General features: G+C 36.3%; 1 protein-coding gene across 2 annotated transcripts in view; it reads right to left on the reverse strand.

Moving 5' to 3' along the window:
• Positions 1-4655: 4655 nt before the first annotated feature.
• The window catches only part of VPS13A (vacuolar protein sorting 13 homolog A), a 230244-nt gene continuing 212588 nt past the window's right edge, over positions 4656-22311 (reverse strand). Inside the window, exons 69-73 of one of the 2 annotated variants that reach the window (XM_045085367.1) lie at positions 12622-12707; positions 9471-9594; positions 7395-7499; positions 7103-7177; positions 4656-6069 (exon numbers count right to left, since the gene is read on the reverse strand). In XM_045085367.1, the coding sequence (XP_044941302.1) occupies positions 6019-6069; positions 7103-7177; positions 7395-7499; positions 9471-9594; positions 12622-12707 (441 nt within the window). In that variant the 3' untranslated portion in view covers positions 4656-6018. The remainder of the gene's footprint in view (positions 6070-7102; positions 7178-7394; positions 7500-9470; positions 9595-12621; positions 12708-22311) is intronic. The other variant, XM_045085368.1, reaches the window with a different exon arrangement.

A 22311-nucleotide genomic window follows, 5' to 3' on the forward strand; every position in this document is an offset into this window, starting at 1 on the left:
ATGGGCTTTTAATCAATCCAGTAGCAGGAAGGCTATCTAATAAACCAGAACAGAGAATAGTAATAACAAAGTATTTTCTTAAGTCATGCAAAGGATGAACTCTCCGTATCAGAGACAAAGTAATTATCTCTGCCAAATATTAATTAATTATGCAAGTAAAAACATTCTCTCCTACCCCTTCCTTCAAATTGTGCCCATCACTTACCGAGGAAACGAGCCATTGGAAGTTTGCTGAGGTTGAGAGGCACAGTCTTGGTGCTTTGCTTAACAATTTACAAAGTATTAACCAACAGGTTTTTAGTTTGCAAGGACCATGCTGGGCTGGAATGCTGTCTTCTAGAAAAATCAGAGTTTAGCCAATCTCTTTGTTATCCATATTTATGTAGGCCCCCGAGAGAGAGAGTTTAGAGAGGTGAGGGAGGACTTCCTGGTCATGTTTCTGGTCCTACCCAACAACTACACACAGAGGAAGACTGAAGATGAGAAAATTTTACTTGACCCCTTTTATTGGAAAAAGTATACATTACCCCTGAGGAGTCATCTGACCAAGAAACCTCATTCTACCAAGGGCAAAAATTAATGATTTTTTTTTTTTTAAGGAAAAAAGTCATTAGTCATTATTGAGGTATCAACTTTCAGGAAAAAGGAAAAAAGACCAAGTTCAGTTTCAAGAGGAGGAACTTCACTATAAATGTTTATGTTTATAAATTATCAACATTTAAAAAAAAAGGCAGAGACTGTAATAGGCAACTGGTCTGGAGCCCACGTTAGGCATATAAGGAACACAGAAGTGAAGGAAATATTGCAGTGATGCAGAAATAGATATTTTAAAAATGAACATCATCAATAACCATATTTTTACCAAAGAACTGTAAGCATCCCAAAGAAGCACAGACTATTTGGTCAACAGAACTATTATTAAGGGAGTATTAGTAAGGAAGTGCGTATTCCCTGAAAAACCCATTTTCCTTTGTCATACACTTATTCACATACGGAGATGATCATTTTTCTAAAAGTGTGTAACAATCTACCCAACCTTGAAAGAAGCTCCAGGTATGATTTGTAATAGTTTGTGTATACAATTATTGATACTCAGAACATTTCAATGTAATCTACATTTTTGAGTCTTTTTCACCCCTAAATAGAACTTTCGGGTAGCCAATGGACACCGACAGTATGACGACATAATAAGTGACAGGGGGGCTTTCCAGCAGTTCTAGGTATAGTACTGATTGTTAGACTTTTTATTATGGAACTCTCATAGGATTTCTTGTTATAGGACCTCACTGGAAGGGAAGCATTATTGAGGTATCAGAACAGCACATAGTGAGTGTTGAGTGACAGCGTTTTCAGATTGACAGATCATATCATTGTGGATATTAAACTAGAGTACATGTTCATTTATATTGTATAAAGTCATAAAAAATTTAAGTACACACATATCAAACTATAAAATTTGAAGTTACATTTGTTATATAGCTATTTGGGTAACTAAGATGATTTTTTTTTTTTTTTTTTTTTTTTTGGAAAATGCTATTATGCTTTTTAAAAAGAATCCATACTTCTAAAGTAAAACTTTTTTTTAAATGACATGTCACTTTTTTTTCTTTTTTCTTTTTTTTACAAAATAGGAAATAAAGTAGAAAAGGTTTTAATTAAAGAAACATGAAGGAGGATACAGCATCTTCTTGGCCTGTGGGGTGGCCGGCTTGCAGAATGAGCTTGAAACAAGTATTTCTTTACACCAATTGTGCCAGAAAGAAAAGCATGAGCGAAGGTATTCATTCACAGTTGTATTGGCCAATGACCAAAACTATAGAGTCAACGAACCATACACAGTTCAACTGATTCAACGCGGCTTGACTGGTCAGCATCAGCAGTCGGGTAGGATTTCAAAGCCCTGGGTGAAGGGCCTTCTTTCAAGGCATGTGAAGGAGCTACAGGGGATACTGGGCAATAGCATGGAAAACACTGAGACTGAATGAATTTTGTCCTGAACCTTGAATAAGGAATACGGGTTATTCCTACCTGGAATCTAAAGAAAGGAAGAAACCCACTTACTTCACTCAACGGCAAGGCACCGGCATGTGGATAGCACCTTCCAGAGAACACGTACTCAGACCCTACAGAAGTGTCACCTGTAGCTAAGCTCCCCATTTTTAAGGGCCTTTACCACCTTCCAGTGCATCACAGGGACGCCAGATGAGCAAGCTCATAAAAGGAGAGAACTGCTGTGCCCGATCCTAGGAAGAGGATTAGTGGGAGACAGGTTGAAATATCTCTGGTTAAGTATCTCTAGTTAAAAGCCTGTGGACTTTTTGGGGTGCTGTCTGCAGATCTAACTTTGCTTTTTCTGGTACCTGAGGGCATCGGATATACATCAGGAAAGGAAAATATCTCATAAAAAGCAAAACAAGAGCCATCCTATCTTCTCCCTCCAAAGAAAAAGACAGTGCTCACAAGCTGAAGATGCCCTGAGCTGTGGATCTGCTGCTCCTTCTCTAAGGCCAGGTTCCACACCGTCCAGATTGTTCCAACAATCAGTGTGTGGCCCACGCCTCCCACAGCAGTTTTTCTCAAGGTTTTTTGTTTTGCCCTTTTAAAAAAAAAAATGCAATTCACAATAGAAAATAATATTTTCTATTGTGACAGAGTACACATAGCGTATAAACTATTTAGGAAACATCTCAGGAAACAATTTAACCTTGTTACATGCAATGTTCTCTTATTTTCATTTCTATTCCACTTTAAAGCTATGCTGGCCTTGAGATGTGAAATTGGTTTTATGGCCCACTAATGGGTTAAGACCTACAGCTTGAAAACCACTGTCCTTGAGGATTTGGACTGATCTTGAGAAAAGGTAAAAAGCAATGGCCTCGGAACCCAGACAAATTTCTCTCAACTGTGTTGGCAGGAACAGGAAAACATCCAGTTCCAAACGGCTACTTCTATCTGCAGTGACCGGGCACCCAGTTCCAACTGCTATAAGCAGTTATAGGCTAATTTGCTTATAGCAAATTTGCTATAGCAAATTAGCCTAGCATCTTCTGTCCCAGGCTTTTTAATACATGGGCCGAGACTTGGTCTGAGGACTCACTTAACACTGGCAAGTGGTGACTGAGTAACTGAGGTGCAGAAAATTCAGCACTGAGTCTTTAGTTTTTTTATCAGACAGGAATAAAATACCACGATATTTCAAAGAGATAAGCTAGACTCATATATATCCACTGGGAAAAGTTACTGTTATTGTCATCATAAAAACACAAGCGAATTATGATGGAAATAATTAAGAAGGAATTCCTAACTTATTTGGAGGCCACAGGACCGTTTAGTCACGGGTTAGGATTGTGGAGGGTGGTGGACCAGGGAAGGACTGCCTAGAGCAGCTAATGATTATTTAGGGAGCAGAAAATAACTTGGGTTGTGTTAAACTGAGCCCAGGAGAAATCCCAAGGTCTTGTTAATTCTAGGGAAAAAGTAGCCAGTACATACACAGTAAGAGGGAAGCCAACAGAGAAGTGCACATGCTCTTGGGTTCAGTCATTTTGTAAATGTGAAGAAATCAGAAGCTTCTCGTTGGACCAGAAATCAAAGTTGCTATTTCCAATGATCATAATTTTTCAGAGGAGAGTTGTCAGGGAACAGATACTCTGTGTTGGGATTTACACAATCATCACGGACAGACTAGATGCTGGGCTAGAAGTAAGGGGCTGGGGCTCAAGCTAACTACATGGAGAAGGGACACAATACTTGGGATCTCACTCCATAGCACCTACCAACCGGCCAGAAGTAGCTTAAAGCTCTCAAACAGAGATCCATTAAATGTTAAATATAATTCAGAGAAGATTATTTTCAAATAGAGTCAGATCATGGACTCTGTAATGTTCACAAATATAGAATCAAACACATAATTATAAAATGTTATGCTAAAAAGACTGGCTCTTCATCTAGCCATCTACTGATGTGGCTTATTTAGATGAAGACAACCTCCTAAGACAATTGATAAACGACTCTTCTTGTAATTGTGGGTCTTCCTACTCTAGAAATAAAGTGACAGGAGGCGTTGATGATGGGTAGACCACTTCTCAAAAATAAAAGATATTTCTAGGTCCTCGTTGGTAAGTTAACACAGAAAAAACAGGCAGGTTGGCTTTGCATATGTACTAGTTACAAGACCCATTCCGTGCTGCTCTCCAGAGGATACTAAAAAAAAAAAATCTTTGCTTACTCTTTTCGGCTTTTCTCCTTTACCATGGAACACCAAAGAACGTATGTGTCTGTATCTTTTCTGAGAATGAAATCATGAAACTGTAGTAGGTAAAGAGGTATTTGGTTAATGGCACCGAATGGAACTCCAGTAAAGCAACATTTCAAATGGCGACAATCTGATGGAAGTTTTCTGGCCACTACTTTTAGTTTTAATTTTAATGTATGTGAAATCAGAGGAGCTGAGCAACAGAGAAAATGTCTATGTTGCTCTGAACCAAAGACATCATGGGAGTACGCACTACCATGGGATATGAAATTTGCCATCTTTTGAGTCAATTTATGTTCGGCAAAGAAAAAAGCATCCTGAGGGAAATAATTGATAATAAACAATGTGTTTCTACAACTTCAAAGGAAAACCAGTAGGATTCGGACAGGAAGAAATACAATTACAGTCTGGCATGCTGTTTATTTTAGCTTTTACAACAAAGCAAGGGTTTGAAGACCCTGAGAAGAATTTCACAATCACTGACTATACAGAGTCTCCAATCCCAGAAACAGTTTATAATAATTTCATGGCACATACGACATGCATCAAATACTCTGCATTATTCGATAACTAAATAAGACACTGGATCATTCTCTTCATGGTTTCACAATCATATATTCATCCCCTTTTACTTGAAAAAGTCCATTAATATTAAGGTACAAGGATCTTGGACAAAAACCAAGAAAAAAAACCCGTGACCTTTTTTTAACGAATGCATAGCCCATGATTTCTGTCCTGACAAGCTTTCAAAAGTGGTTCTCATTTAAATAACTGTAGAGAAAACACAGCAGCAATTCCCAATCTTCTGTCAACAAAACAGGTAATCGACTCTTCAGGGTAGAGACATTTACTTACAAGAAGGGCTGTCTGTTCTGAAGCATAACTTGTATGTCAGATGGTGGGAATTCTATTTCACACTATCAGTGAATGGAGAGTTGGTATTATTAAGGCTTCAGGAATTTTCCATTAAAGTCAGCAATCTGTTAAAAACGTGACTTGGGTACACCAAGTAGATCCCATGATGTTGGCATGAGGAAGTATTTCTAAGGCTTCAAAGTTCTGAAAGGGGCTCTTCCTTTTTGGGTCTGATACTCATTTCTTCCAGCCTTTCTTAAGATGAAGCTTGAAGGGGTATTATTCAATCTGTTTTATATTAAAAAAGGTTGTTTTCATAGTCATGCTATGGAAGTATAATTCAAACACATCCTTTATAAAAAAATAAGGAAAATAATACCAAAATATTTATCTGTAAAAAGAATTTCATGTTTCTAAAGAAACCACCACTAAGGTTCTCTTGATACCACTGAGGCTATGTTTGATTTGATCATTTTCCTGTCACTGATTTAGGGAGTCTGAAATAAGCATGATAGAAGTTTAAAATACAAACCAGAAACATTAACCTTAGTTCCATGGGGGGGTGCACAATATGGGCAATTTCTCCACACTGCAGAGAACCACTTGGAGCAAATATTTAAGATTCATAAAAGAAATGCTTCTTTTATAAAGTAGAAGAATTTTAACTAGATGCATGATTCAAGTTAGAAAACCAACTGGATCCCCACTGAGTTGAAATAGTTTAATCACATGATTGTTTTACCTGATTGTAACCGATTTTGTGTGTGTGTGTGTGTGTGTGTGTGTGTTTTTTAATTTCTTTAGTACTTGAAATTGCTTCCGTACTATACTTCCCAAACTGGTTGTGGAAGGTACAAGGTTGAAACTCTAATAATTTATTGCTGTGTCTCTTCAGGCAGTGTTCTCCATCAGAATCTCGGGGAAGGTTCTCTTGCCTCTTCTAGTTTTGTGAGGATCCACTGTTGCGGGGAAATAAATCAACATTTGCTTATTTCAAGAACTTGCAATGAAACTCAAAATGTAATGAATATAAATTTAGAAGTTGGCTTTCTATTTCGGTTAGGTGTATACTCATGGCCAATAATTACATTCATCCTGCCTAAGACATTACTCGCCTCAGTTAAATAGTCCAGAAGTTCAGAGACAATGGTACCAGGTTTGATTTACTAATAAGAATAATATTTTTCTAAGGTCTTTGGACTTGAATGTGCATCTTCAGAATAAGAAAAGTAAAATAAATCATCCTGAGAGAGAAGAGTCATTTGGCAGCCGGCTGAATAACTGTGACATACTGTGAAAACTATCTGTGCAACCTTTCTTCCAACAATGTCAGTTCTGTGTCACAAATCTTCATGATTCCATATATAGGATTCTACTGCTGGAGGAGGAGTAATTACACAGAATTCTAGAGCGGCTAGCTGGAGAGCAACCTTCTTGGGCAGTTTACGTGCTCTCATGATACAAATATTTTCTATCTTAAAAGGCTCTGAAATTGCAAAAATAAAATGCAAATATAATGCAAATCTTCCTACCAATAAATATCTATTACCACTGGGGCTGTGTAAAGGATGAAAGCCCCGGAGGCAATATTAGGGTTTTCTCATTATGAGATGCTTCCGCAGAGGTCTATGTGCTTCTATTAATGAAAGAAGAACTTAGCGGGACTGTCTCTAAGATAAACAGAGCACGAGAACTGAGCCCAGTAGCCTTCTCTGGATGTTTCTGGGAGAGCAGGAAGATTAAAAACCAACCTTCTGGGGTAAAATAACATGTGACAGAGAGTAAATGAAAAATGTATTACTGAGAAACTGAGAAAGGTGGTAATGAAAAATAGTCTTGAGGAAACATCTAGTTACATATACTAAAACCGTAAAAATACAAAAACAAAATTAAAAACAAAACTTATCTGCTTTAGAAAACAGTCCAACTTACTACATGCCTTTGGAATGAGAAGCTGCTATCTGTTTAAGTAAAGAGATTCATTATATTTACCCTAGCATCCTCTGGGGTCTTGAAGTTAATTATTTTTCCAAACTCCTTGGCATGAAACACAGACTTCACCCGCTCCTATAAAGAGAGTAACTTCATTAAAATGAAAATCCAGTTGTAGAAATAGGATTTAAAAAATGCCACAGTTCTGTAAATCTGTGTTTAAAGTGTCCACCTTACCCAAATCATATACCTTTAAAAAAGCCAAGAATGAAGAACCAAGAAGACTCAAACACAAATGGAAAAAAAAAATAAAAAGACTAAATTCTACCATACCCATTATAATTAAGCTTACGTTAAAAAGCTTTGAGATTTCAATTGCCAAAGCCATACAGGGTTTATCCAAAGGATGAGGAGGTAAGTCAGAGCAGTGTTCTCCCCTCCAGATAGTTCTTGGTATCTGGCCATGAAATCAAGATGAGTTCAGTTAAAAGGTAATATACACAGGTGTGTTGTATAGGGGGTTGTGTATGTATGTAATTTCTGACATTTTAAATCCGTCATGCAGTAAGAATGTAACTTAAGCTTATTGCACTCTACTATTTTTTTTTTTGATTGTCCTCCAATTTTTATGCTTCTCTGGTGTTCTATTCAGTGTTTGTGGGGAGAGCTAATGGTGGACAGGAGAGGGTAAACAGAAGTAACAGGATTAAAAAGGAGGGTGATGTTTATCTCTATTAACTATGGGCAGAGCTACAGGGGAAGCAATGTGAGGTTCTCTTGATCAAATAATGTCTCTAAGTAATTCAAACATCCATGTAAACACAGACTCTAGAAGATAACAGATTCTTTTACTTCAAAAAAAAAACAAAAACAAACTGCTGATTAAAGATTTCAAGAAAAGGGAGAAGGGAAAGAAACCAAGACGGTAAGAAGAAATTTATCTTTGGAGAGAGAAAAAGATATGAAAAAAGCCAGGCAAGCGTACAGGCAGAAAGTCATAGGCATAGGCATAGTCACTATTCATTACCTTGCACAAGACCGTAGGGCCTTTCATTTTCTGAGTGATTGAATCAGAGAAATTCCCAATGTGTAAGTTGGTCGAAGATCTCAAGAACAAAGAGCCAGTCTACTCAGGAGCTGCCTGTGTCTTTGGAGTGAGTGCTAAGACTAGAGACATGATCTTCAGTGGTTAAACACAAGGCCCTGGGGCAGTTATGAACTACAGGCTAGCCTGCCTGTGTCTAAGGACCCTTCTTCAAGCAACAACTTTTGAATCTCCTTTGGGTAATATTTCTCACCTTCTCTCACTCCAAATACTTCAGATAGAGCGACCCTTCCTTCTCGGAAACACCATGGTGATCCCATGACCCTCACCTGGCCAGCTGGCTCATACAGGCTCTCTAACCAAAATGACTGGCTCAGGATAGGCACGTGACCAAAGGTGGCCCAGTGAAACCCAGTGAGAAGCTTTCACGCTGCTGAGCTAGTAGGATATAAACCTGGAACATCTGCTGGCCGACTTGACCATGAAGCCAACAATGAGGAAAGTAGGACCTAGAAGTGAGAGTGGCAAAGGAGAGAATGAAGGAGGAGAGGAAGGGAGACAGAGTAACCGCTAATGGCATCACTGGAGCATATCTTAACTAGCAGATGCAGACTTTTAAGACTTTCAGTTACAGGAGGCAGTTAAATCCCTCAAAATCAAAATAAAAACAACAAAGAACAAAACTTACTTGGGCTGTATCATTTACAGTATTTCCTACTAATACAGCCAGTGCCAAAGTGTTCCTATGCAAAGGTATCTGGTCAAATACCTTGGGGCCAAGTATCTTGTACTTCTTTGTATCGCTGAAAATACTTTGTGGAATCTTTAAGACTTAAAATGGATACTGTGTCTCTGCTGATTTACCAAATGACTAGCAATTCATTATATCTACATTCAAGTACCGGGTGCCATGTTAGTAATCAATGGAGTGAGAGATGGCCTTTGCCCTCAAGATTAGAATGGAATTGGGAAGTTAATACCTATAAAAAGAAAAAGAAGTACCAATAACTGTCTGTTAGAGAGAGGCAAGTTTTCAAGAGTCTGGTTTTTTTTTAGGATTTTCAGGGAAAAACATTTTGTATGGAACCACTAGGGATTTTGAGGTATACAAATGATTTTCTCATTTTCGTGTCTTGGACAGCAGTGGGAAGTTGGGGTTCTAGAAAGCCAAGGCCCAGGAACATTACTGTCAATGCAAAACACAGAGTCCGGTATGTTTTCTTGGCCTGGCTTGCTCTTCTTTAAGCCTGAGTAAGACAGGTGGTGTAAAGGAAAACCACAGTAAGACAAAACAATGTCTATCAAAGAGGTGGGACGTAGAGGACCATCTCAGTGCGTTATTTTCAGTTCCAAGTTTTCAAAAAAAAAATCTATTCAACATACCTTTGCTTCAATGCGTAATCTTCTCCCATGAACAATGAATGGCTCCTTGGTAAACTCATCAAAACTATACTGCCACTCACAGGTAAGCTGTCCAAATGTTCCTTTTGTTACAAACAATACACCACTGGGGGAAAAACAAAAAAGAATCCACTGTAGAATAAAGGCACTTATGTAGCAAGATATACATTCATTGCAAGTACCCATAAAACATTAACCAAGAGACACTATATTCTGAGTCATAAAAAACCTTGAGGAATATAAAAGAACTGAAATCATACAAAGTACATTATTAGATCATAATGAAATTAAATGAGAAACCAGTAACAGAAAGAATATTTCTAAATGCTTGGAAATTAGCATACTACTATATAATCCATGCATCAAATAATCTCAGAAGAAATCAGGTAGTATTTTGAGGTGAATGAGAATGAAAATACAACACAACATAACAAAATCTGTGTGATGTAGCTAAAACAATGCTTAGTGGGAAATTTATAGCACAACATATTTATGTTAGAAAAAAACGAATGAACCAAGAGAGACTGTGGACTCTGAGAAACAGAAGGTTTTGGAGGGGAGGGGGGTGGAGTTTAGGAGGGCCTGGTTGGGGGTATTAAGGCAGGCTCATATTGCACGGAGCACTGGGTGTGGTGCATAAACGATGAATCTTGGAACACTGAAAAAATAAAATGAAATTTTAAAAAGATGAATGTACTTCTAGAGTCAAATATGTAAGGCACTTTATACACAATGGAAAAAAATTTGCAGAACCTATTATTAGCTAATATCTTGGAGAACTTTCAGGTAATTAATGCTTTAGAATGCTTCCAAGGCTCCATGCAATAAGCTTATCAACCTACCTCAAAAAAGCCTTTTAAAATTATTTTCCCACCTTGAGAGGAAAAAAATGCATTCTGTCTATAATAATTCTATTTAATCCTTTCTTCAAAGGCTTTTACTTTCCCAGCTCTTCTTTCTGGTTGAAACATCAATTCTAGGTACAACCAGATTTTTTTTTTTTTTTTTTTTTTTAAGAAATACATACTTTAAGTTAAGGGATTACATTACAGAGCTGGCTCCTGGCAGGAACAAGCTAACGAGGACTCACATCTCTCACTTCAACCTTTCGTCTCAGGCCCCCTCTTTCACCAATCCTAGATTACAGGGACTGTTTGAACAAACCTATGGGTCCTCCCACATATCTTCAACCATGTGAAAAATCTCAGGCTAATCTTGTAGCAGGCAGGAAGCACTCTGCGCCCCCTCCCCCAATTCAAAGACCCTTTAATCCTCAAATCTGAAACTTGGAAAGAAAAGAAATGCTAAGTATGAATACTACCTTTTAGTCAACTACAACTCACTCACTTCTCTCACTTCATAAAGGTTTATAGAACTTCCTTTAAAGAGGTCTACTGTGTTGAGAAGGTCAGTTTTCAAATGCTAGAAACTGAATTGTAAACTATTAAATTTTGCAACTGGCCCTTGTTCAACTGTGATGAATCGCACTTCATGTCATCAATGGGAGAGAGGGTTAATAGAAACATGAATGAAAATCACTATGAACAAACATGGCCGCTGAAGCTCTGCCCCTAATTATAAAAGCTTATTAACAACTTACATGTAAAATACAGTACATACTTCTAAATGAATGCTAAGTTGTCCTTTAAAATTAAGGAAGATGTTCATATGCTGCTATCAACATTGATCTAAAGCAAAAAATTAAAGCAAAGCACAGAATGGTACATTGACAGATTTCCATTTACATTAAGATACACATGTGTGATGCTTGTATATGCAGAGACTATTTCTAGAAGGAAACAAGTGGTTGCCTCTGGGACAGGGCAAAGAGGGACTGGTACCTGGGATGAAATGAAGACTCACTTTACCTATTCATCTTCTAATGCTGTGTAAATTCTTTACTCTGTGTTACTTTTTAAATAAGAAAATTAGATAGTGTGGCAAATTTTAGACTCAGAAATGATTAGAATGAAAAACATTAGAAATGACTGCTAAGGGGCACCTGGGTGGCTCAGTGGGTTAAAGCCTCTGCCTTTAGCTCAGGTCATGATCCCAGGGTCCTGGGATCGAGCCCCACATCGGGCTCTCTGCTCAGCAGGGAGCCACCTTCCCCCTCTCTCTCTGCCTGCCTCTCTGCCGACTTGTGATCTCTGTCAAATAAATAAATAAAATCTTAAAAAAAAAAAAAAGAAATGACTGCTAAGTTCAACAGTGAGCTTGAACTAACAAGATGTTAATATAACTTCTCCTTTTCAATAGTGAACAAAACCACACAGGCTTATTGACTACTCCTTTCTATTCAGCCATAACCTCTGTCTCTCAAGCACAATTTCGCTTTTTTTTTTTTTTAAAAGATTTTTATTTATTTATATAACAGTGAGAGAGATCACAAGTAGGTGGAGAGTCAGGCAGATGAGAGAGAGAGAAAGAGAGAGAGAGAGAGAAGCAGGCTCCCGCTGAGCAAAGAGCCTGATGCAGGGCTCGATCCCAGGACACCGAGATCATGACCTGAGCCGAAGGCAGCGGCTTAATCCACTGAGCCACCCAGGCACCTCTACAATTTCGCTCTTTGCTATCCATCCAGAACTCCCCATGTTAATCCTGCACCAGCTCATTCTTTTCCTCAGTTTAACAATGACTTGCAAACACTAGGCCCTCTGAGGCTGTGTATTTTTGCACGTAGCTCTACTGTCTACAGTCTACTCGAGGATTTGGCTATCTTTGGGAGTATCCATGTAAGAACTGATCTGTCTCCAATGGTGTATGTACTTACATGAGTTTCTACGCATGCTAATGAAAAGATATCACAAGAGGACTTCTGGGTAATCTGAAATTATGTACTTTTTCAGAGGGGAAAAAATGGTAGTGTGAAGATAGTTTCATGGGAATTTCTGTATTATTCAAATTAGTTGAAAAAATATTAAATTGTTTGTGCATGGCTGTGCATTTATCTGTACAAAGCTAAATATGAATTTATGGAAGGTTTTTGCTACAAGGCTTGTAGAGCAAGAGGACCAGAGTTAGCAGGAATCAGTGTGACTATCTGCAACAAATGACGAATGTCAACTGCTTCTCTTCATGAGTGGCTTCTCAGTTAACCTCTCAACAAATTACATTCCAGAAAGAAAGTTACCTTTTAGTTATCATTAGCATATCTGTTTTATTGATCATGACATGGGTAAAATACTTATATTTTGCAAATCTTCCATTTTCCATGACCTAAAAAAAGGTGAGAGAGAGAGAATTTCATTATTATTTCTATTCTAATGCAAGTAATGCACTGTGATCCTCTAGAAGCCATTTCTCAGTGGGGGACAAATTATTAACATACTTACACAGTAAATATATCATAAAATTGAGTATTCACAAAATTATTGCTGCCTCCTTTTTAAAAGCACCTTTTTGCACTGCTTTACTCAAGATGACTCAATTGCAGCTATTTCAATTGTTAATGCTGGATTTTTAGAAGATATTGTTATTACCTACAAAGTTTAAATTGAACCTATTAAAGTTACTATTAAATTAGCATATTCATTTTTTCCAGGATAAAAATGTACAAAAACAGATGCTAACACATATTTACATGTATGTATAACATAATTTAGTATTAGCCCCATCTTGCATCTTCCCTGGAAGTTTCCTATCTGCCTTACAAACATGCTTTACTTTGCCAATCTCATAATTCATTCAAAAATTAGGTCCTGGATGGCTCAGTGGGTTAAAGCCTCTGCCTTCGGCTCAGGTCATGATCCCAGGGTCCTGGGATTGAGCCCTGCATTGGGATCTCTGCTTGGCAGGAAGCCTGCTTCTTCCTCTCTCTCTGCCTGCCTCTCTGTCTACTTGCGATCTCTGTCAAATAAATAAATAAAATCTTAAAAACAAAATAAGGAGCAGAGTGTTTCTGGACAAACTTGGAACCCGAGGACCTAATTACCTTATTCAACAGCCTTTATTTTCAAGACTGCTGAAAGACACTATCTATCCATGACATTGTCAACAATTCTTTTTCCCAAATACTATACATAATATATACAAAAAATACAATTACCATTCTTAGTTCTGCACTAAATACTATTTGCTTTGAGGATGGAGTTACTTTGGCTAAAAATGTATAGTATGCTAGACTACTATCTTTTAAAGGCAAACAATGTAATTGTGACTCAGATCCCTCAACAGGAAGTTAAGAATTTAACCAAAATGTTAAGGCTCCTGAAAAAATTCCAGAAGAGATATAAAGATTTTAGAAAACTGTGTTCCATGAGGCTATATGCAAAACCAAAATTATTTAGCTTAGAAGACGCTAACAAGTAACTTCATAATAATCTTAGTAGAAAAAGCTACCAGAGTAATTTTCATTTTATTGGAGACAAAGTTAAAATAAAAAAAAAAAAAGCAGTGACTACAACAACAGGATGAGGCATACAGATTCACTGCATGGAAGAATTTTCTAACTTCAAAGATAATACTACTCAAAAAAGAGTATTTTTACTATTTGCTGTAGGAGGTAAGGCACGTAAACACAAATTCCTTGAGTTACAAACAAAGGGATATAAGCACAGATTCAAAAGAAATTAATAAGTTATTAGATAATAATCTATGCAAATAAATCTGAAAAACTAGGTGAAGTGGGCCATGTTTTAAGAAAATATAAATTATGAAGAGAAAGAAGTATCAAAATTGCAGAGGAAAAGTAGAATTTTTGCAGATGATAGTATTGTTTAGAAAGCCTAAGTACATAAACCCAGTAACTTTATTTTATAAACATAATATCAAATTGAGAGATGGAAGGAAAAAATTGTTTAAAGAGTAATAAAAAAGATAAACATTTATGCCTAAGTTTTAACAAATAGCATGCAGAATTTATGTGATAAAAGCTATAACACTACTGAGGGGAAAAATGGAAAATTTAAAAATGGAAATCTCTACCATATTGTTAGATAGAAAATTTCATTAACAATGTCATTCCCTTTCCCCAGCCCCAATTTTTACACCCCCCGATATGGTCACAAGATGGTTGTGTTAGTTTGTTCTGGGGGCAAGAGATGGAAATATTTTGACAAAATTATACTAAAATTAATCTAGAAAAAAAGGTGATAATATCCAAAAAAACGTATAAGATGAATGAAAAGAGAACTATCCCAGCAGACAGGAACACAATTTACAAGCTACAGCAGTGGAACAGTTTGGTGCTACTAGAAGTTATATAGAGAGATACGTCAACAGCAACAGTACAGATTAAAGAAATTGACCCAAATGCATACTAGGACTTTGTAAAATCCTATATATCCCAAAACAGGAAAATATAAAATCAAGATTGCATTTTAAATTAGTGTGGAAAAGCATGTTTTAATAAATGGCATTTCAGGCAACTTGTTGGCAATACCTGGGTCTCTACTTCTCTCTATACCACATGGATTCCACGAGGATCACTGATTTAAGCATACAAAATGAAACTATAGAATTACTAGAAAAAGTAACATTTTAAATAATATTAAATGAGAAAGCCTTAAATATAAAATGCAAAGCCCATACCACAATGTAAAAAAATTGTTATGTACATGGAAATTAAACACGATATAGTAGTAGAACAGTAAGCAAATAATCAGATATAAAGTAAGTAACAACATAAGAATCAAAGAATTGGGAAAATATCTGTCAATACAGAGATAGGGAGCTAATTTCATAACACAGAGAAATATGAATAAATTAACAGAAGAAAACTGAGTAAACCAATAGGAAAATGTGTCACAAGCTTACAAACAGGTAGTTCAGCAAAACACAAAATCTGACCAATAATCACATGAGAAAATGTTCAACTTAATGCAAAATCAAGAAAATGCAAATCAACTAAAAGTACTCATTAAGTCAAGAATTCAACTGCTTTTATTTTATGCAAAAGTATGCCAAGATATACACACAGAAGTCTTCACAGTAATACTATGTTAAAAATATCTAAATTTTCATTAAGAGGGACTGTAATAAAGTATAGCTTAGCCATACAATGGGACATTATGTAGTCATGAAAAGAAAGGGCGATGTGCATACTGATATCAAAGATATGCAGATATATTCAGTGAAAAGAAATTAAACTACTGGGAATTAATGGTGGAGGACTAGAAACACATTCGTGTATACTTATATATCCCTGGGAAATTTCTGTGGGGGTTGGTGGTTACACACTAATCTAATAGCGCTTATCCCTGGGCTTGAAAATGATAATAGTGGGGGAAGAAGTCAAGTTTCATTTTTAAATTTACAACTTTTTCTTTCAGTTATTTTTTGTATTTGTAAAGAAATTAGCTTAAAGCTTATTTTCTTTTTTTTTAATTTTTTTTTAAGTTTTGGGGTTTTTTTTGTTTTTTCTTTTAGATTTTATTTATTTATTTGACAGAGAGACATCACAAGTAGACAGACAGGCAGGCAGAGAGAGAGAGAGAGGAAAGCAGGCTCCCTGCTGAGCAGAAAGCAGGCTCCCTGCTGAGCAGAGAGCCTGATGCGGGATTCGATCCCAGGACCCTGAGATCATGACCTGAGCCGAAGGCAGCGGCTTAACCCACTGAGCCACCCAGGCACCCAGCTTATTTTCTTTTGTTCTACATAACCAAGCCAAAAAACATCAAGAGTACAAATGCTGATCTCCCCAAGAACATCACTACCACCAGGAGTTAAGGGTCCACATGTCCCATTAATAGATCACAATCTTCAAACAGCTTAAAAGCTATGGTTTACCTCCAAATACCTAACTTCTATTTCAATATTGTTTTAAATATGGGCATTAAAGAGGACCCTGCTTCTCATCGTCTTCCACTTTTCAGATACAACTTAAATAAAACCTAACTTCTGCATATAGGCAATTAAACCAATGTCAATAGTCACGGTAGTACTGATAGAAACAAGAGCTAAAAATCTTAGAAAAAAATGTCATTCAAGCATGTTTTTTGGAGTTCACCAAAAACCTTAAATGCAGCACTTGAAAGATGACTAGACATTATGGTCGTAGTCGTCTACTTTGAAACATACAATGAACTACATTGTTATCAGAATGGATAGATTTGAATAAATGTCAAAAATAACTCCCTATACAGCAAAATTTTGCCGGTCTCCATTACAAACAGGTAGAGAGGGAATAAGAATAGCACTGTAAGCAGATGCTAAAACTCTGGAACTAAGTCCCAAGGAAAAATGGGAGCAAATGAGAGACAATATGACAATTTATCAACCATCATCTGCCATCATGCTGTAAAGTCTACAAATGTCATGCCTTTGACTGCAATTTCCTAATTATTTGTCTTTATAAGTGCCCTATATGGAAAATTTATATTTTCTAAAACATCATTATAAATTATCTAAGGAAAAAACTCCAGATTTTAGACCTGTAGGAAAGTTACTGTCTGTGTAAGCATGCACCGCTAGCACGTGAAGCAGTGGAGGACCAGGTTAAGTGTCTTACCCACCCGGTCCTCACAGCAACCCTGGTAATTAGGTAACAGTTGAGTGTCTTGCTCAGGGTCATACTGATACATGTGGTCAGAAAAGTGGTTTCTTCAACTTCTAGTTCCAGGGCTTTTCACTATACCATGATGTTTCCTCCTATGGTGTCAGTCACACATTTCCCACGGGACCTCAAAAATGTCTTCAGTATACCTGGATGCTGGACGCTACTGAGACAGGCTGCTCAACACCGCAGGAGGGATGATTTTTGTTTAGGTTAACAGGGTCCATATAGTTCAGTGTTAATAGCCTATCTTCTCCCTCCAAAACAGATATTCAGTATCAATGTGTCTCTTGAAATAATTTGTGATACCCTTCAAAATAAATGAAGCGCTAGCAAAACCAGGGCTAGAAATCACAATGTAGGGCCTTTGCACAAAGACCAAAATTTGGCTGAAATACCAAATAATCAGGCTGAAGTATCAAGTACATTAGCTAAGTATGTTAGACATGTTAACCTCATTTAACATGAGGCAGTGGTTAAATAAAAAACAATTTTTTCCTTATTCATTGAAGTATACAGGAATTACTTATCACTGATGACTTTCTTAGAGAAGCACAAACTTTTACAGATAATTGGCAGACAACAATCAAAATGCATGGTTATTGGTAAAAGGGTTCCTTTTGCATTAGAAAAGATGAATATATAGGTCTTAGTTTATTAGGTACAAATAAATCCAAACAGAAGTGACCGCAAACTCTGAAACACAAGAGGTAAGAACTTGTAAGACAGTGGAGTCAGGGTTACCCTCTACTAACAGTCACATTTCCTATCAGATCAGTCCCAACACTTAGAAAAACAGGCTGGAAACTACAGTAATGCAGAGAACATTGCTAACACTTGCAAATCATCTAAATGCTCTGAAGCAGCAAATTTCTACAACAAAAATAATTCTGAAAGATCAAAGCAAAATATGGTAACACAGATATTAGGAATAAATCATGAACATGGAAGGCTTTAAATCCCAAACAATATAAGGTGCTAATATTTATGGGAAATATATTTAAGGAAACTGGATACAGGGTAAGAACACACAGTTCAGGGGGGAAAAAATCTGATCAGTATCTGACTCTTGGAAGACTAGAATTTCATGGAGGTAAGAGTTTTTTTTTTCTTTCAAGCTAGCAACATGAAGTGTAAGAGAAAAATGAAACTCACCTAGATGAAAAATAAAGAGTAAGAATGCTCTCAGGCAAGTCAATCTATTGGACAACAAATAGCTGTCTTTATAGATCAGATAATTTGAATAGTCAGGAGATAATGGGGAAAGAGGAAAGGTTTATAAACATATTAAACAATTAAGCTTATTTTTAAAAACAATAAAATTTAGGCAGGTAATCCTAAAATGGTAAATGCCAGCATTTTTCAATTATTTAAGAAACAGACAATTTTAAACCAAACAATCTTTAGACAAAGATGTAGTCAATAAATATATAACTTTCCTAGAGTTACCTGCTTAAAGGTTAGGGATAAAACCTTTTCTAATTCACTTTAAACATGAGAGATTTGAGGGCTATGGCCCAGGAAAAACAAGGCACTCAAGTAAGCTTCATGGTAAGATGTAGTAGAAATTCATTACCTCAAAGCTCAATGATTTCATATATATATAATAGAATAAACACATTTAACAGTGATGAAGTGATATTTGGCCTATTCTGGGAGGCAAATTGCTGTTAAAAAAAAATCAAATCTCATTGTCATGAAATCTGATGAGGAATTAGCCCTTACTGAATCCCCCATACCTTTGTCTCCTCCCAAGCAAATGAGCTATTTTGATTGTTAACCACAGGATATGCTATTCGCACAGCTCCGACAGGGCAGGAAAAGAGAGTATAACCCTGTGACATAACATCAAATAAAATATTACCCTTAAGAGATGTGAACTACTGTCATCAACTGGTTCAATTAAAAGTCTGGACAAAAGACAGAATTATGCTTATGACGCAATCATGTACACTGATTAATTAACCTATCTAATACATTCTAGAAGAAAGGCCAGAGGTGGGTCAGAAATAATGTAAGCGACAGTTATAAGTCTCTTTAACATATTTCCAGCAGAATCTCTGCTCAGCAGTATTTACTGATCATGATGCTATCCATACTTGAAAATAATTTCTTTTAAACATTTTACCATTTCTTCTAATATATTATGAATCTCAGAGCAGTCCAAATTACTGAGGTTTTTTATTGTTTCTATTGCTCACCTACTAATGTGTGGAAATGGTTGTAGTGTTTTTCAAGTATTCTAATGTTTAAATGGTTAAAAAAGGGGTAAGATTCATAGGTGCTTTTATCCTGATAAAAAGGAGACAAATGAGGAACATAAAATTTATATAGTAGTGACCAAGAACTAGCAGCAGCTGGTATCCATAGAATAATGAAATATAGCAAGTCCTTACTATACATTGTGCTAATAATCATATATATATTACCTCACCTGAGGTAATTAGTTAATTAATTTAGTTATTTTAAACCACCAAGATTACTGTTATTTTGTTAAGTCGTGCAGTTATCTCCATTTTAGAGTCTGGAAACTAAGGTCAGACAAGCACAATAGATTATAAAGCTGGCAAAGGCAAAAGCTGGAACTGAACTCTGGTTTACTTGGTTCCAGAATCCAGGCCCTGGGCCACAAGGTACTGCTGCAGCTCAGAGATTTTCATGGTCAGAACAGATCACTACAGAACTACATACCGTCCAGCGGACGTGGTGAGATGCAATTTTTAACAGTTCACTGGTATACGGATTCAGATATCCCACAAGCTGTACTGTGTCAATGCTTCAATGTCATTTAATACCTAGGAATCTTTATCTTTCTGGATGACTGGGCATATCTTATGTCTCCTTTGATTCTTACAGTTCCTCTGAGCCTTGTGTGTAGCAATCAATCAACAGGAAGGAGACTGTGAAGCTCTGACATGACAGGGTTGGCCTCTAACAGAGCTCTTGATTTATCCTCTAGTCACCAGATTAGAAAATGTCACCACAGTTATAATTTCATGAGAGGAGCAGGAATCTTGACTGCTCTCTTCAGGCCTGTAACCTTAAGATCTAGAAGGGTGTCCAATACATAAGGAGACTTTAACAAATACTTGTATAGAGAATAAATATAGGGCATTAAATTTTTTCTTTGTATTCACATTATACTACTAGGTCAAAAATTCACTTATACATATATAATATACATTTACTCTTTTGGCAATTTTGAAGTAGTCTGGCAATTTATTCTACTTTACAAGAACTATGTAGACTCCCGTACTTATATGTTGCAACACTGGTGCTTCATTGTATCTCCAACTTAAACTAACTACCTCAGACTTGAAGTGCCACAAAATGCCTAACATATGTTTCTCCACATTGCTTCTTATAGGGTTCTTTACATTGGTAATTTTTCACTGAAAATTTGATATCCAATTCATTAGAGTCTTCTTCAAAAGTAACTGGGACATCAATTTCATTTGAATGTATAACTGAAGACTCTTAACTGATAGAAAAAGTATACAAAGTGCTTCTTTTCATAGAGGACATTAAAGTTTGTTTTTAGGTGAATGAAAGTGGAATCCAATTCAATTCTGTATGAAAAGGAATAGTTTTATTTGGCAAGAGAACATCCCTTCTTTCATAGGATATCTTGCCAATAAAAAAAATAGACTTCATAACTTAATACATTGTTTTTTTAACAACACTACTGTTAGAGCACACACTTTAAAAAGTTTCCAATGAGCTTTACTAAGTTCAACTTCAGCTGGAAATTTCTGTGCTGTCCAAAGTAACCAGGGGAAGTCACACAAGGCAGAGCTCTAATACATAAGAAATCCCAAGTTATGATTTTGCATCGTTAGCTAAAATAAAGGTGAAAGATCATCTAAATTAATACTCAGGTAAGAAGAGAGTAAGACTCCAGGTGAACCTACCTGAGTGTAACGTTTGAGGATGTACTAAATTTTCTGTTTTGATAGTATTTATCCTTCTCTAACATATTTACAAATTTAAGGGATGCAATGATGACAAACTTTTGAAAAAGATTTAAAAATGAAATTGGTCTCATTCAAGTTACTGGATTAGAAAAGAGAATTTTTAAAAATCACTTTATACTTGAGACAAAGAGAAAACTGGAAATTCCACTAAATGGAACCATCACCTCCAGAAAAAGATGTTAATTTCAAAGCCTTATTCAAAAAGTACTGTGATGTAAAACTGGAGGTTCTGAGTGGAGTGAGATGCTCTTCTGGTACAAAATCAAGTTAGTGGAACTTACTACTAAATGTTGGAAAATATGGGCCTTCGAAAATGATGTACCCCCAAACTCTCCAAAAGATCTCTGCTAAATTGATAAATGAGGTATGAGACTGTATCCAGGTTGGATGGGTAATCTGCTTGCCCATAGGATCTGCTTTATTTGGGACACTAAGAGCTCAAACTTTCCTGGACAACAGCATTTGGCTCTCTTCAGATTTCTCATCCCATTCAGAAGTCTGCTTCTGGAGGGAAAAGTTAAAAAATGAAGAGTAAAATCCAATAAGCCTTTGTCTCCTAGTTCTTGTCCACTTACTCAAAATTTCAGATGAAGCCAGGAAGAGTGTTCGGAACTACTCTGGTGATCTGACTGCCTATGGTAAGCCCTTTCTTCCAGATCAGTTGTAACTCTCCTCCCGAAGTAAAGGGAAAGACCACGTCAGCCGAAGGCAGTTATCTTCCAACTGCCATTTAGGCAGTGTTTGAAGCTAATTATAAACATCTGTAATTTCTGAAAGAAAAGAAATATACAACAAACAAAAACAGCCTCCCTGCTACAACTCACATAAGCATAGTAACATCATGGAAAGAGATCTAAGAGATTCAAAGACAACACAGATAAAAATTTAAAATATCTGAAATGCTTAAGAGTATACTACCCTCGTGGGATAATTAACTGACAACATTCATGCACAGTGAACGACACAAAGATCTCACGATCTCTCATACACACACACACACACACTCATTCTAAGAGGCAAAGATTTAAGGGGTGAAAACTTTAAAAAGAAACATGTTCAACAAAAACCAAGAAAGGAAATCTATTACAGCTATAAAACTTATAAAAATTAAGAAAATATTCTGCTGGCTTTTATGTATGTATTCCAGAAATAAAGACCAGTTTCCCCACACTAGAATTATTCTATGAATAGATCACTTTTTTAAACTTTAGAAGTTAATAATTCTATTTATAAGAACTTATAATAACAAAAATATACAATAGAAATTTATATATTCGGATTATAATCATGTTAATAAAATTTTTAAAAGGAACTGTAACATAAATGGTGGGGAGACAGGATAATTTTTATTCCT

The sequence above is a fragment of the Mustela putorius genome, unplaced genomic scaffold, assembly GCF_011764305.1.
Source record: "Mustela putorius furo isolate JIRA1106 unplaced genomic scaffold, ASM1176430v1.1 tig00000854_pilon_pilon_pilon, whole genome shotgun sequence".
Lineage (NCBI taxonomy): Eukaryota > Metazoa > Chordata > Mammalia > Carnivora > Mustelidae > Mustela > Mustela putorius.